The sequence below is a fragment of the Schistocerca cancellata genome, chromosome 3, assembly GCF_023864275.1.
Source record: "Schistocerca cancellata isolate TAMUIC-IGC-003103 chromosome 3, iqSchCanc2.1, whole genome shotgun sequence".
Taxonomy (NCBI): domain Eukaryota; kingdom Metazoa; phylum Arthropoda; class Insecta; order Orthoptera; family Acrididae; genus Schistocerca; species Schistocerca cancellata.
Window position 1 is genome coordinate 108,787,587 of NC_064628.1, and position 17,705 is coordinate 108,805,291.

General features: G+C 44.5%; 1 protein-coding gene across 1 annotated transcript in view; it reads right to left on the bottom strand.

Annotated features, from left to right (window-relative positions):
* Positions 1–6,936: 6,936 nt before the first annotated feature.
* Positions 6,937–17,705, bottom strand: part of LOC126176147 (uncharacterized) — a 23,048-nt gene continuing 12,279 nt past the window's right edge. The window contains exon 3 of the mRNA XM_049923288.1: positions 6,937–7,370. Within this exon, the coding sequence (XP_049779245.1) occupies positions 6,937–7,370 (434 nt within the window). The remainder of the gene's footprint in view (positions 7,371–17,705) is intronic.

The following is a 17,705-nucleotide window of genomic DNA, read 5'->3' on the forward strand; positions in this document are numbered from 1 at the left end:
TGATTTCACTGTCCAGACGCTCCATTCTGGCCCTTTATAAAATACAAGAAGACTGCTACAAGGACAACGAAGCGAGGACGGCAAAGTCTGTCCGTAAACTGAGCAGCGAGCTGCCGAGCAGGGTTGCCAACCATAGAACTTTTTTCCTCGTACATAAACAACTAAAATCTCGTACTTTGGCTTTCAAACCACGTATATTAATCATGCATTTGATATGTTATAAAACCAAAAATAAGACATGTGTGGTTGCTTCATTACGAAATACCTACTTTTTACAATATCACACCACGCATTGTTAGACTGCATGTGTTCTTTATTATGAAATACCTATTGAAGTGACACTGGCCTCGCATTCGGGAGGACGACGGTTCAATCCCGCGTCCGGCCATCCTGATTTAGGTTTTCCGTGATTTCCCTAAATCGTTCCAGGCAAATGCCGGGATGGTTCCTTTCAAAGGGCACGGCCGACTTCCTTCCCCGTCCTTCCCTGATCCGATGAGACCGATGACCTCGCTGACTGGTCTCCTTCCCCAAAACAACCAACCTATTGAAGTAATACCGCTCCACGCATTGTTGCATATATTGGCATCGCTACGATTTCAGTTCGGTAATTGTCGGTAAGCGTCGGAGGAAAGGGCTGAGGTTCCGGACTCTGCCGCAGCGTGTCTCCCGCCCGTGTGGCCAGCGCCCAGCGTGAAAAACACGCAGAACGAATGCACCCGAGAGCGTTCGCTCAGCGTGAACGTCGAAGTTTGCGGGCCCGCGGCGTGCGAAAACGCCTCGTGTGGCCAGCCCCATTCAACACGCAGTGGTCTATAATGTCGGCGTGAACGCCGACAGAAACGCGAGTGAAAAAAACGCTCGTGTGGCCGTAGCCTAAGGCATCAATAGACAATATACGCCTGTAAGTTTCCCCATCTCGTGGCCAATCTACGCCGTTTGTGGCATCCGGTCCTGGACGACAAGGTTCGTTCCACAATTCCTGAAGCCTGAATCTTTCGGTCATATACTTAAATGAGAGCGAAATGCTCGTTAACTCACACACGGTTCCTTTTGATGATGGCATACCGCTGACTTACTCCGACTTCTCAACCTACTTATTAGTGGGACCTAGAGCTCAATCTGTAACTATGAAAGAAATACCTACCTCACCCAATTACACGATTGACTCTCAATCAATGGAAACAGTAATAACCTGAAAATCGTTTAGGAGTTGGCGTTCGGAATGAGTGCCTACAGCCAGACGTAGAAAGAGCACACGCTAGATTCAAAGTGACCGGAATGAGTCCCAATGAAATGTAATCGCCGCAAAGGTCGAAAATAGACCTTTTACAAGTAGGATTAAGGATCAGCTTAGCACAGGAGAGAATATCACGGAAATCTGAATCTAATCTAAATCCAGTGTCGAAAACCACACGACACGCATTGTGAATCGCATTCTAAAAATACATTAAAATGTCTATGATGCATATTCTCAGATGAATCAGCTAACATATTAACTTCTTTCATTTGGAGTGTGTTTTGAGGTCTTGGCAACAAACATCTACAGGTGATAGATTAAGTCATGGGGAAAACTTTCGTTGTTCGCAAAATATTCGCTAATGTTTCCGAGCGATACTTGGCACCATTTAGTATCCGCCGGCCCTGGGATGACAAGGTTTTTCGAAGTAGCAGGGTCTGATAACCGGATGTACTCTATACTACCCGTCCCAGTAAACTACGTAGTAGGGTAATTTGCAACAAGTAAACCATTAGAATATGAAAGAGTGTCTTTAAGCAGAGAAACGTATTTTAGTGGAGAATCAGGAATTTAAATTTTGCGCGGCCCTCCGCCGTTCACGTGGAGAAGATGACTGGCGATAAGCAACACACATTGCATACGAACATCGCTGTGTGCCTACAGCCTGCCACCTTTCAGGGACATAATCAATCTGCAGATACACAGCGACGCCGAGAAGTATTTTGTCTCTAACAAAAGTTGTTTCCCATCACATTTGTCGCAAAGTCTTTGAAGCACCATACATATTTTACCTAGTTACGATGACAGTAAATAAAAATTCCTCAGCCAGAGGGAGTATTATTGGCCACTGGCCTCCACTCTCACTATTGAAGACAGTAAATTACACAGGGTGGGCAAGTGAAACTGGCCCGGAGAACAGGGCTCCAGGGTACATAGAAACACAGCAGAGGAAAGGAAATAAACCCTAATCTGACTATAGCATTCATCTCTCGGAACTTTTGGGTCCTGATCAGCAAGTCGCTGAAGGCGAATCGAAACTCGACCGCTCGAATTGTTGCAGTCTCATCCGAAATGTTCTGCCGCAGTTCTTCAAGACTGTGGGGGTTGTTACAATGCATCTTAGACTTGAGGGGTCCCCATACAAAGTAATGGCACACTGACAGACTAGGTGACATGGGTGGCCAGCTAGAGCCACAACCAGACTGACCTCTGCTAACAACTCTATCAGGCGTCAACATTGCGTAGATGTGCTTCAAGGCGCGGCCAGATGTATGGGCAGTTGCTCCATCCTGTTTGAAGCAACTGAAGGTCTTTTCCTCCTCCTTTAAGACCGCCTCAAGTGGTGTCCACTCGTCTGGATCACTTTAATTTTGCCTACCCTATAGTGTGCCATATGTACTCGTCACCACATATAATGAAAGGCGATTCATGTAACAGATGTGAATGAATCGGTAGACAACAGCCTGACTAGTATAAGACTGTGTCATTTTCAAACAAACATTAGTCGACTTATTAACTTCACTTCTTCTACCTTCGCTCTGTTAACTTGCCTAGAAGAAGGATGCTATGATGAAGTGTCTGCTTCCTCGCGTAAGTGATGTACGAGCGGTGCTAAAAGACTGATAATATCAGTTCTTTCCTGTGTAATGTCATTTATCTACTGTTACGGTTTTGAGTGGAAATTGGTCCCTTTCTTCAACAGTATTCGTGGGTTAAGGCGAATATCGAGTGATGACGGAAGTGTGTGGGCCTCCTATATTTCTGATTTCCCATACACACAATGGCACAAGAAGTTTTCAGGGTGAACAGATCGAATTGACGAATTAGAAGTTACAGACAAATTGGCTTTTATTAAAATCCATTTCATGATGCCAACGATATAACAATATTATTGCTACTAAAGTAATAAAGCGAAATAGAATAAATGAAATAACTTCCCAACAAAATTTGAAAATTTTATTTGCGCTTCTTTTTATTGAAATTAAATATAATGTCATACAGTACATGGCCACTATAACTTTCAATCCAAGATAAACGAATAAATATGAAAATATAAACAAACACAGCTCACTGCGAAATATGATATCTTATAGCGAGTTTTTACATACATGGACATGACTAAATTATTAAGAGAGCTTTGAGTTTACTCTGTATTTTACCATTAGGTGAAAGCTCAATACTGATATGAAACATAAGAAAGACACAGGAAAACTTTAGTGGGTTCTTGGCTAATTTGCTGTCGATTTATGTCTTCACAGCAGTGCAACTGCGACCCGTATTTTTTAGAAATTTTTTCTCAGTTCGACGCCTCCTTCCCTGCTCTGGCACTAACACTAGGTTGTTTTTCTGTACCCTGTGTTTTCTTGTACCCTTTTAGTTTCTCCAACGCCTAAGCTCGTTCTGGCAGTGCTTTTGCTCTTCTGTCAGGAACACGACAGACAGATAAAACACAGTACTGCGCGTTTCGTCACAGATTCGTTTAGCAGGTCGAGTACCATGGAGACGCTCAATCCAACTCAAGTCGCAGACGATACAAGAAAGGCGTTGTGCATTACAGAGTGGTTTATTGTTAAAATTGCGAGAGTGTATGTTGCTAGAAGAGACAACCAATATACTGTTTTCCCCCTACGTACTACAGGCGTCGCCGGCCGTGGTGGCGGAGCGGTTCTAGGCGCTACAGTCTGGAACCGCGCGATCGCTACGGTCGCAGGTTCGAATCCTGCCTCGGGCATGGATGTGGGTGATGTCCTTAGGTTAGTTAGGTTTAAGTAGTTCTAAGTTCTAGGGGACTGATGACCTCAGAAGTTTAGTCCCATAGTGCTCAGAGCCATTTGAACCATCTGAACTAAGAGCGTCCAATTAGTAAGGCAACACATTTTTTTCTCGTCCAGTTTCGGTTGGAAAGATAGAAAAATTGTTGTGGTACATTCTGGAATATTCCCGCTTCAGTCCCTAGAGTTTCGTGTAGTGCCGGTGGGTGGTGGTGAGATACGTAGCGGTAAAAATGGGCTCTGTTCAAATGGCTCTGAGCACTATGGGACCTAACATCTATGGTCATCAGTCCCCTAGAACTTGGAACTACTTAAACCTAACTAAACTAAGGACATCACACAACACCCAGTCATCACGAGGCAGAGAAAATCCCTGACCCCGCCGGGAATCGAACCCGGGAACCCGGGCGCGGGAAGCGAGAACGCTACCGTACGACCACGAGCTGCAGACCGGGGGCTCTGTAACGGAGGTGCGTTCCCAGCAGAGAGGTATCAATGAGTTCCTTTGGCGGGAATCCAGAGCATCGCAGATAGTCATAGGCGCTTGCAGAACCGGACCTGGTAGTGAACAAACTCACCGTGAGTCGTTGGGTGTGCGATCTGTCATCATCGCAGCAAGGTAGAGCAGACGCGTCCGATTTATCGCGTGACGGCCGGCCACACACGGCGTGTCTCATGCCGTGTTGGAATGGGCGGAGACTCTGATCCGAGGTGGTCGAAGGATCACAATCCAAAACCTCGCTGAATTGGACGTCCCTGCTGGTACTGCTGACACTCTCGTTGGGGTACTCAAACGCGTGTGCCCTCTGGGTTTCTCGTCTTCTAACACAAGACCGCAAAGAGGACCGGAGGAGCATGTGCGGAATTGCTTGCACGTTTTGTGGCTGATGACCACATTTTTTTTTTTGTGGAATATCGTAACATGCAATAAAACGTGGGTTCATCATTTGTAACTGGAAACTAAACAGAAATTCATGGCGCCACGTCGCCCCTCTTCCGAAGAAAACGTTCAAAGCCGCATTGTCGGCCACTTAAGTCATAGTCTTCTGGGTCTCTGAATGGATTATTTTGTTTAATATCCTCCCTCAGGGCGCAACAGTTAAGTCGGCAATGTATTTTGCTTCCTTCGGGATATTGAAGAAACGTCTCCAGAATTTTCGTTGCCACAAAAATGCAAATGAACTTCTCCTTCTCTGTGACAACACAAGCCCCCCACATAAGTCTGCGCACCAGAGAGGAGCTCACAAAATTTCACTGGGCTGTTCTTGTTCCCGCACAACCGCTACGGTCGCAGGTTCGAATCCTGCCTCGGGCATGAATGTGTGTGATGTCGTTAGGTTAGTTAGGTTTAAGTAATTCTAAGTTCTAGGGAACTGATGACCTCAGATGTTAAGTCCCATAGTGCTCAGAGCTATTTTTGTTCTTCTTCATCCACCCTAAAGCCGGGTTCTTGGACCTTCCGACTTTCATCTGTTTGGCCCAATGAAGGATGCACCCCGCGGAAAGCAATACGTTGAAAATGGAGAGTTTATTGATGCAGAAAGCCGTCTTCTCTGACATAGACCAGCAGAGTGGTACCTTTCTGGCGCACGGGCCCTCCTAGTAATGTGACGTAATGGTGTCGCATTGAACGGAGATTATGTTAAAAGGCAGGGTTTTGTAACCAAAAGAGTGGGGAATTAGACTGATGAGCCAACATATTAGGTGACTACCCACGGCGAGGTTGTATACTGCCTAGTGGCGCTGAGGACACGTGACGCGGTAAGAGAAGTATATGAGCGGAGCAGAGACGATTAGCGAATCATTCTAGGAAAGATAAGTGGCGCAAATCCGGAAATGCGCCGACTTAAGCGACTCTAACAAAAGCTAGATAGTTGTGGTGTCTGGGGAGCGTAAAAGGCGAAGTTGATCGTCTGTTCGCGTGCTACTGTCACCAGCATCTATGCAAGGTGGTTGAAGAATGCTGAAACCACGAGTAGGTGACAGAAGTTAAATGTCCATCACTCAGCATAGAGGATAGAGATTGGAGGCTTTCCCACTCTCTACTGCTGAATAGGCGGCGATGTGAGGCAGATCTGACGACAAGTACAGTGCTGGCACAGGCCAAAGTGTTTTGCATCACACCGTTCAGCGCACAGTGTTGAACATGGCGTTCCGCAACATACGACCGCTAGGTGTTCCCATGTTGACCCAACAACATCGTCAATAATGATTACAGTAAGCACGGAATCATCGAAATTGGGCCATGGATCATTGGAATCGTGTCGTCTGGTGGGATGAACCACGTATCTTGTTAAAGCTGGTCTATGATCGCATTCGGATACGACGTCATCCACGCGAAAGGCTACTCGAGAAGTTACCCACCCCACGGACGTAGGGGGGAGGGAACAGTACTAAGCTCAAAGGGTCATTCACTTGGGCTTTCATGGGACCTGCGGTAGCAATATAGGGTACGATAACATCTGTGAACTACGTGAATATCATTAGGGACCACTTGTAACTCCTTATGCTTGATGTCTTCCACAAAATCGGTGGTATCTTAGAAAGGGTTCACTCTGTGACACAAAGTCAGAGTCGCGGTGCAATGGTTTAAGGAGCATGATAGTGAACTCACGTGATGTCTTGATCATCAAATTCTGCTTATCTGTATCCGATGAGACACATCTGGGAGGGTATCTGGCGCCAGATCCGCGTCCATAAACTAAATTACGGGAACTGTGTGACCTGCGCGTATCCGTCTGGTGCCACAAATCTCTCAAGAGCTGTCAAGGACTTGTCGAATTCATGTCACGCAGAATCACTGCTGTACTGCGTTCGAAAGGTGGATCAAAACGCTTTTTAGCAGGCGGTCATGAAGTTTTGGCTCGTCAGTGTATATGTAGGAAGGTGAACTAGAAACACATTAGCGCGACTGAAGTTTGGCGCCTAAAGCAGATGCTGAGCCCGCGCGCTGTAGGCCAGAGGGTGGGCGTCGGCGGCGGGCAGGCTGCGCCGCCAGCGCGCGCCGGCCCCGTCCGCAGCGTTGGCCTCGTAGTGCATGACGCCGCCCCCACCGCCGCCGCCCCCGCCGCTGTGGCCGTATTCGTGGGCCACGGGGTGCGCGTACGCGTGGGCCACCGCAGGGTGTTTGACGTACTCGTACGCCGACTTGTCGTGGTCGCCGCCGCCGCCGCCGCCCCCAAGCAGTTTGCTGAGCCCCACGACGGCGGCCAGCACGAATGCCACCTTGGCCACCAGCAGCGCGGTCCCCGCCAGCAGCGCGATCGCCTTGAACGCGATGGCCAGCACCGCCGCCTTCATCATGGCACCCAGCAGCATCACGCTGCCGTACTTCTTCAGGCCGCCGCCCTTGCCGCGACCTGCTGGTAGCAGCAAACACAGTAAGCGTTTGTTGTTTTACATCTTTACATTCGCTAATAATAATAAAAATGCAGTAAATGAAGCAGGCAAAAAGGAATACAAACGTCTCAAAAATGATATCGACAGGAAGTGCAAAATGGCTAAGCAGGGATGGCTAGAGGACAAATGTAAGGATGTAGAGGCTTGTCTCACTAGGGGTAAGATAGATACTGCCTACAGGAAAATTAAAGAAACCTTTGGAGAGAAGAGAACCACTTGTATGAATATCAAGAGCTCAGATGGCAACCCAGTTCTAAGCAAAGAATGGAAGGCAGAAAGGTGGAAGGAGTATATAGTGGGTTTATACAAGGGCGATGTACTTGAGGACAATATTATGGAAATGGAAGAGGATGTAGATGAAGACGAAATGGGAGATAAGATACTGCGTGAAGAGTTTGACAGAGCACTGAAAGACCTGAGTCGAAACAAGGCCCCGGGAGTAGACAACATTCCATTGGAACTACTGATGGCCTCGGGAGAGCCAGTCATGACAAAACTCTACCATCTGGTGAGCACGATGTATGAGACAGGCGAAATACCCTCAGACTTCAGGAAGAATATAATAATTCCAATCCCAAAGAAAGCAGGTGTTGACAGATGTGAAAATTACCGAACTATCAGTTTAATAAGTCACAGCTGCAAAATACTAACGCGAATTCTTTACAGACGAATGGAAAAACTGGTAGAAGCCGACCTCGGGGAAGATCAGTTTGGAATCCGTAGAAATGTTGGAACACGTGAGGCAATACTGACCTTACGACTTATCTTAGAAGAAAGATTAAGAAAAGGCAAACCTACGTTTCTAGCATTTGTAGACTTAGAGAAAGCTTTTGACAATGTTAACTGGAATACACTATTTCAAATTCTGAAGGTGGCAGGGGTAAAATACAGAGAGCGAAAGGCTATTTACAGTTTGTACAGAAACCATATGGCAGTTATAAGAGTCGAGGGGCATGAAACGGAAGCAGTGGTTGGGAAAGGAGTAAGACAGGGTTGTAGCCTCTCCCCGATGTTATTCAATCTGTATATTGAGCAAGCAGTAAAGGAAACAAAAGAAAAGTTCGGAGTAGGTATTAAAATTCATGGAGAAGAAGTAAAAACTTTGAGGTTCGCCGATGACATTGTAATTCTGTCAGAGACAGCAAAGGACTTGGAAGAGCAGTTGAATGGAATGGACAGTGTCTTGAAAGGAGGATATAAGATGAACATCAACAAAAGCAAAACGAGGATAATGGAATGTAGTCGGATTAAGTCGGGTGATGCTGAGGGAATTAGATTAGGAAATGAGACACTTAAAGTAGTAGAGGAGTTTTGCTATTTAGGGAGTAAAATAACCGATGATGGTCGAAGTAGAGAGGATATAAAATGTAGACTGGCAATGGCAAGGAAAGCGTTTCTCAAGAAGAGGAATTTGTTAACATCGAGTATAGATTTAAGTGTCAGGAAGTCGTTTCTGAAAGTATTTGTATGGAGTGTAGCCATGTATGGAAGTGAAACATGGACGATAACTAGTTTGGACAAGAAGAGAATAGAAGCTTTCGAAATGTGGTGCTACAGAAGAATGCTGAAGATAAGGTGGGTAGATCACGTAACTAATGAGGTGGTATTGAATGGGATTGGGGAGAAGAGAAGTTTGTGGCACAACTTGACTAGAAGAAGGGATCGGTTGGTAGGACATGTTTTGAGGCATCAAGGGATCACAAATTTAGCATTGGAGGGCAGTGTGGAGGGTAAAAATCGTAGAGGGAGACCAAGAGATGAATACACTAAGCAGATTCAGAATGATGTAGGTTTCAGTAGATACTGGTACTGGGAGATGAAGAAGCTTGCACAGGATAGAGTAGCATGGAGAGCTGCATCAAACCAGTCTCAGGACTGAAGACCACAACAACAACAACAACATTCGCTAATTAAGCTGGTGGAAAAAGTAGCAACAACAAGAAGGAGTTGTGTGACACAAACGAACATTTTTAGACGTGTTACTGCGTCTCAGACACTATATCTACTCAGATTTCAAGGCAGGCGCATAAGAATATCGACAGTCTCGCCGCTATGACGATGTAGATCAGGGTTTCCTTTAAATGCGCGCTGTAAGGGTCTTGAGTGTTAGTTACAGTTCAAACTGGACGTGGTGAGTTGGTGTTAGTCAAAAATGCTTTTAAGGTGAAAAAGACGCCATTATTAAAGACGCCATTATCAACACCTCACTGAGGTTGAACTGGGTCGTGTGGGCCTAAAAGGGCTACAAGACGCTGGATATTCCTTCCGTGATATTGCAGAAAGGCCTGCCAGAACTGTAGCCACTGCACACGACTGCTGGCGGCGTCGGTCACGAGAACGTAGTGTCGCGAGAAGACGGGATCTGGACGGTCTCGTTGCACTACCAAGATGGTAGATCAACGTGTTCATCGTATGGCTCTGGATCAACGTACAGTATCTGCAGTAGCAATTTGAGCAGCTGTGTACACCACAGTGACCCAACGGAGTTTTGCAAATTAGTCTTCAAGGACATTCAGAGCCACACCCCCTGCAGCGTGGATTCCACTGATCCCAAACAACCGCCATTTGTGACTTCAGTTGTGTCAAGCAAGAGCGCGCTGGAGGGCAGGGTGGAGGTCTCTTGCGTTTCCTGAGGAAAGCTGGTTCTGTCTCGGTGCCAATGACGGCCGTGTGTTGGTTAGAAGGCGTCCACTTGAGGGCCAGCAATCAACCTGTGTGCCTACCAGACACACTGGACTTTCATCTGGAGTTATAGTCTCGGGTGCCATTTTGTATGACAGTATGTGCACTGTAGTGGTCATCACACGTTCCCTGACTGCAAGTCTGTACGTCAGTATGGTGATTCGACCTGATGCGCTGCCATTCCAGGCGGTGTTTTCCAACAGAATAGGCCGCGCGGGATTAGCCGAGCGGTCTCAGGCGCTGCAGTCATGGACTGTGCGGCTGGTCCCGGCGGAGGTTCCGGTCCTCCCTCGGGCATGGGTGTGTGTGTTTGTCCTTAGGATAATTTAGGTTAAGTAGTGTGTAAGCAAAGGGTCTGATGACCTTAGCAGTTAAGTCCCATAAGCTTTCACACACATTTGAACATTTTTTTGAACCAACAGGATAACGCTCTTCCACACACTCTCCCACATACAGCTATCGTAACCCAACATGTTCTATAGAGTGTCGACATGTTGCCTTGGCTTTCTCGATCTGTGTACAATGGAGCACGTATGTGACATCAGAGGACAATTCCAGTGTCATCCACAAACAGCATTAACCATCCCTGTACTGATCGATCAAATACAACATACATGCATTAATTCTACATTCTGGCGGTTTCATTGGTTATTAAAGAACTATCATTTCACATTTGGAATACCTTACCTCGTGCTTAGATTAAACCTATGATCTAGTAGTGTTACCTAGTCAAATGTATTCTCGAAATTTCATTTTTGCCTTCAGTGTATTTAAAACTAAATGTGTAGTCGAGTGTAGCTTGTGATACCCCGAAGTCACTCGGGTACGTTACGTAGTTGAAATACATTCTAGCTTTCGTATTCTTGAGCTGTTAATAAATGTGAATAAAGCAGAACGTCAATTAATACTACTTTACGTGTGCAGTACTAACATATGGGTCGATGTTTATTGTAGTACGTCATAAGGTATGAAACATTGAATCGGAGAATACCACGTTTAAATCACATTGTCTGCCGGTAGCACGTAAGAGCTAGCTTGTAGCGACTAGCGGGAACAACAGTCGAGTATTAAGACTTAAAAATATTTAGAGGAATATAAAATACGTTCATTGTCATATTATATTAAGTCTGGCGTCATAGCATCTAAGGGAAAGATTTTATTTTATTTTCATTTGTCGTGTATACACTTCGAAACAATTAAAGTGTCAGTTTGTCGAAACACTTCAACTGTCTCTCATTGCGATGTGGCAGTTTGAAATTTGGCTCAAAGGTGCCTGCAGCCTCCCTCTGTTACGGAGCGAAGGCCTGGTGTCCTGCGAGTGACCCTTCGGCTGTGCGACGCTTCAAACACCAAGTTATCGACACATGCAAAAAAAAAAAAAAAAAAAAAAAAAAAGGCCAGAGCTGAGAAGTTCATTTGACGTGTGAGGTGGGTTAATGATGTCACGCTTGCGCCGAATTTCACCACAACTTTGACCAGCGCCACTGTGAACATGTCACACGTTGGGAAGGTCGTTACTCCCCTCTTGCCCACATTCCGTCCGTTTTTTGGACGCCTCTGAGATGGAAGCCATAACAGCGATGCTCAGTTTAGAAAGCTTCATGTTTTCTTAAGGGTCAACGAGAAAATAATTCACCCTACCGCAGCTCGGAATCGACGAAACGAAAGGTTTCTGGGATGGCATAATGATCGTCAAGGAAACCAACATTTTTATTGGGGCGGTGATTCCCACATTCTGAAAGATCGAAAACGACAGTTCGCAGTGAGCTGAGCCACAGTACGACTTCCTAGACAACCTCTGATATTGCTGACACCGCTGGCGGTTCAACTCTTGTCTGCGGACAGGGTGTTGCTCCATCACAACCGAATGTGATCGCACATTTTTTAATTGCAGCGTGACCGCAATTCTTCTCTTGCGCATAGAAACCATTCAAAACCTTTTTAACACATTTGAACATGAATCGGAGCAACAAAGGACGTCGGTAGAGGCATCAAAAGAGGGAATGGATTGTAGATAAGAGGAGGCGTGATGACTTTTTCATCGTGTGACACGTCCACTTTAGTGTTGGGCAGAATTGTGATGAAATTTGGTGCCAATATGAAATCATTAACCCACATTACAAGACACATGAACTTTTGAGCTCTGTCCTTCATTTCGCTTGTGTCGAGACCTTACTGTTTGAGGCTCGAGATCGAGGGTGACGTCACAGGGTGCGACGATTCTGCACCGTACCACAGAATGATTGTAGGCACCTTTGAGGCCGGCCGTAGTGGCCGAGCGGTTCTAGGTGCTTCAATCTGGAACCGCGCGACCGCTACGTTCGCAGGTTCAAATCCTACCTCGGGCATGGATGTGTGTGATGTCCTTAGGTTAGTTAGGTTAAAGTAGTTCTAAGTTCTAGGAGACTGATGACCTCAGATAGTGCTCAGAGCCATTTGAGCAGCTTTGACTCGAATTTCAAACTAATGCGTCGCAATGGGACACAGGAGTTTGAAAAAGTTATACTTCAGTTCTGTTGTAAAATGTACATTAAGAGATTTTTTATCAAGAGAGTGGCTATGCGTATGCAAATATTACTAAAACTGTCCATTGACAATTCAACATAGCTTTCCAGCATAGTACAATACAAATGATAACGGCTGTACAAGAATTTCAACGTCTTTTTTATAGTATACATAACCACTCGTCACTGTCAGAATATTTTAGAAAGGTCCCTGTCATGTGCTTGTTTAGTCACATGCCGCAATGCGACAGCATGTTAATTAAATGCTGTAGCATTATGTACTATTTTCCAGAGAAAAGCGACAAGGCCCGTTAAGTTTACGACGTGAAAGAAGAATTTCTCCGCTGTCGGTACGACGCCGAAGTATATGGCGACCGGCCTGCGCGTCCTGTTCACACAAAGCAACCAGTAGGGGAGACGACAACCGTGTTTTGGTGGCCGAAAGACATGGATGGGATTACTTTAGAGGGATGCGTCCCCAAGCAACAAATACGCTGAATGTTTCCAAAAGGGAAGAGGACTCTCAAGGGGGCCCTGAGGAAACTTAGAAATGCCCACGGACTCTCCTAGCTGAGCGTGAATATTAGAGGATCCATCTGTTTTCCGTACACAGCGTGGGGAAAACAGGTACCTTCTTGCACAGAAAAATTCTCACAAGGGAACCTCCCTATCGCACCCCCCTCAGATTTAGTTATAAGTTGGCACAGTGGATAGGCCTTGAAAAACTGAACACAGATCAATCGAGAAAACAGGAAGAAGTTGTGTGGAACTATGAAAAAAATAAGCGAAATATACGAACTGAGTAGTCCATGCGAATGATAAACAACAACAAGGATAGAGTTAGCTGAGGAGCGCCGTGGTACCCTGGTTAGCGTCAGCAGATGCGGAGGGAGAGGTCCTTGGTTCAAGTCTTCCCTCGAGCAAAAAATTTTAATTTTTTATTTTCAGACAATTATTATATGTCCGTCCGTCCGTCCGATGCGAGGTAACTGCGCCATAGTATGGGGACGCTACACCTAAACAAACATCGAAACACACGACGTCAGTCGATTACAGCGCACGGAAGAGAGAGTATTCCTGCTAACGAGGCTCCCTGGCTGGCAGTTGACTGTTCGCTACTTAGGGCGAGAGTGCATTAAATACGTGAGATGTATTTCGTTGGCAATATGTTTTCGGTTCCCATTGGAGAGGCACGTCCTTTCGTCTACTAATCACACGGTTTTGCGGTGCGGTCGCAAAACACAGACACTAAACTTATTACAGTGAACAGAGACGTCAATGAACGAACAGACGGATCATAACTTTGCGAAAATAAAGAAATTAAACTTCTCAGTGGAGGGAAGACTTGAAACAAGGACCTGTCGTTCCGCAGCCGCTCACGCTAACCGCGGGACCACGGAGCTCCTGAGCTCACCTTACCCTTGATGTTGCATATCTTACGCATGGACTACTCCGTTTGTATCTTTTGCTTATTTTTTCATAGTTCCACACAACTTCTTCCCGTTTTCTCGACTGATCTCTGTTCAGTTTTTCAAGGCCTATCCAGTGTGCCAACTTATATCTAAATCTGAGGAGGGTGCGATGGGGAGGTTCCCTTGTCAGCCGATGCGGCGAGAGCCTTGCACAGTGCAAGTTTACAGATATATTACAGCCGCCTATTGAGGAAATTCTATATTATCTTCCAAGTATTTAAAAGGGAATGGCGAAATGCTCGATTGCAAGTGCGGCAAAACTTGCAAGTCCTGCCCTTATCGGTATACTGTTCAGGAACGGGACGGAGAGCTAGAGACACGCCTCTTTTACATCCAACACGTGGGGTGTGGGGACTTATGTCTTAGTCTCCCTTCGATACTAAAGTTGGTATTCGTGTCTAAACACTTAGCTTTCGGTATTCGCGACAGCAGGGCGAAGTGTAGAGCGCACGCACAGAGATTCAAATCCTTCCAGCTGCCGCTTGGTGTTCTTGTGCGGTTATTTTGAATAAGTGTCGCATTTAAACTTTGCGCTTCTTTATGCTCTACGTAGCTCACAATTTGCGTAATTATTCAGCAATCGGAGTTGTTTTCTTATTTATCGTAAAGAGATTACACTACAGAAATTGTGAATAATTCTTTCCTTGTTTAGTAGCTTTTGTGAGCAATGTTCCCCAGCATCTGTGAGCTTTTCAGACCTAGACTAGTAGCTTGATTTAACCTTCAGCAGCCTTCCATATTAAAATTATAATGTCTTCGGCACATTAAGGATAATCAGTAGCCCTGAATAATCTCATACCTCTAATGATGTCAATAATTCTTGCGTACTCGTACACCTATTAACGTTGATCTCGTATCCAACAATTTGTAGTTTCATTGACTGATTACATACTTTGGCTGAATATGAATGGCTTTAATATCATCTTTTCTTCGTTGCAACTAAGTGATGAGGCGACACGATAGTTTAAGAAAAATATCGTCACTACATTTCTGAGCTGTGATCTTGCTCTGACTGTGTTTTACCTGGTAGAATAGATTCCATTATGAGGAACATACCTAAGTGCAACGAGTTTGACAAAATTATTTTATTATGGGTAATCGATCGTCACATACAAGTGCATAGAGCAGCGTGAGCGATCTTTCATGTCAGCGTGTGTTATGATGTAATTTGGCCTACATGACGTAATATTAATAACAGTGTGATGAGTTGTCGAGTTCGGCAGGCAGCTTCCAATTACCACTGCCGTACCCGAGGCTATGGACTAACATGACGCGTACAAGGCAATAGGCATATGCAGGCATAATGATACCACAGGAGTTCTGTTGTTCAGTACCACAGCCAAAAGATGACAATGAAGGCTTGCTGCACTTATGGAGAGTGTCTGCACATCTCCCATAGCCAGTTGAGATTCATAGTGGTCCAGACTGTTCGAGGATGGTCAAATTCACGAAGATGCTACTAAAAGCATGGCAGTTTCAGGCATTGTGGAGGAGAGCTTTGTTTCCAATAACGTTTGCATTCATTGGTGGCATTGAATTAATTATCAGTAAGAATCCTGGCTGTGATAATAGTGGGATGTTTTGATGTTATTCTTTTTCGCTCCACACTAAACCCATCATTCAATTTGGAAGGTCAGGATTATCATCAATCTTCTGGTACTGACATAGTCGCTTAGACTTCCGTCTGATATTAGTGAGTGGACTGCAACTCAAGAGAGGCAACCAATTTGTGGGTGTGTATCGCATTTACCCACTGTCAAGGCGCACGAAATCGTTAAGATTTGTGTCTATAGTTTCCACGTATAACGGACTATTAAGTCCGACAGACGCGAAGTACTCTGCTGGTGGTTAAATCAATACAAGTGCTCATACTCGAGGGATATCTGCTAGTGCCACAGACCTTAGGCAGCATGTTGTTTATGTTTTGAGCTTAGCAGATGTTCATGTCAAGTGCTGCTTAAAATAAAATGTCCAGTACAACGTGAGCACAGTGTATTTTAGATGCAAGTTATGACAAAGTATGTCTCCCTGGAAATAGATAAAAGGGCTCTGTGTGCCAATGTATGGGACTTCTCCAATTTCAGTATCACTATTGTAGGACTCTCATCGCGTTCGAGGAACTGACAAGTATTTGTCAGCATTAGTACTCTACCTGTGGAGAGTCAGTCAGTATCGGATTAGAATTGTTACAGATACGATGGAATATGATTTTTATCTGAATTTAGTGTAGGTTATCTATCGTACAGTAACACTTAAAGGGTATGAAAGGACACAATCATGTTTTCGAAACATTATTATGCAAGATAGTTTTGCAGTGACAAGGCAGTGACAAGAATAGTGAATCCCTTTACTGTTTTATTTCTCGAGTATAAATGGAAATTTCATCATTACACCTGCAGTTGGATTAGTGTTTCAGTTTGTTTAATGACCAAGTGGTAGTAGGCTAAGAGTATATTGGTTGTGTTACTATATGAAAGTATCATATGCAAGCAAAAGATCATGTAAACTAAGAGGTTCTGGAACAGAAAGGAATGATTATAAATCACATTGTTCGCGGACATTTTTCAAATTTCAAAAGTAAGTGTATCAAAGGTTTAAAATGTGAAAATGTATTTCAATCTGTGATACGGAAAAAGGCATGGAATATGACATTTTTAATAAATGAATGAGAGGTTGGATTTCAGTATGATAATCCTCTTTATTTCATGCCATGACAATAACTGAGAAGACTCTATAAAGAAATTCCAGTGGGAATAACGTGAAACAAATAAGTGAGTATTTGTGTGCGTTAATAATTTCAGTTATTGTGGCTCATACATTTTTAACATTACGTGTATTTTACGTCTGAAAAGATAATCACTGATTGCGTACCGGACATATAGTAAACAATCAACATTCGCATCCAAGTAACTAGCCGAATAGAAATTTTATTAATTTCTTGCAAGTGTTTTCATTATTCCCAAGACCCCTTCAGTTACAGTTGCAACTGAATAAGGCGAGCGAGAAAGAAAAAAACTAATTTTCAGAATCTTTGCTACTTTATAGTTTTGAGATATAATGTTGACAATATAATAAATAATCCCCCACAGCGCTCTAAAATGCAGTAGGAAACTAAAGCAATAAATAAAGAAATTAGTCTAGAGATGACAGACGATGGGAACGAGAATGTGAATCCATTGCAATAATTATGTCGATTTGGATCATGTCAATGTAACTTTAATATCTTTAATAAACCTTCTATGTTGGGCGGACTAATGCAGCTTTTCATGTAGTATGTATTAACCGTTCGGGGCTACTATTCTTAGAGCATGTATTCAACCCATTGCACACGTATTATGAAACTGCTGCTGGAACGGATGGCAGTGGTGTAGCACATGTGGCCACGAAACACAAAGTCAGAATTGTGGTCGGGAAAAGGCCCTGATTTAGAGAGACCAGAGCTGTGTTTTGGCTTCTGAATCAAAATCGATTTCAAACCAGCCACGAATTATTGCAGGCAGTGAATGAAGTTCGATCCCAACCAGTAATCGAGAGAACATTCCTGCGGGAACTACATGCAATGAACATTTGGAGTCGGTCATCGCACAAAAGGTGACAGCAGCAAAGTTCAGCGATGTGATTTGTTTTCTAAATACTT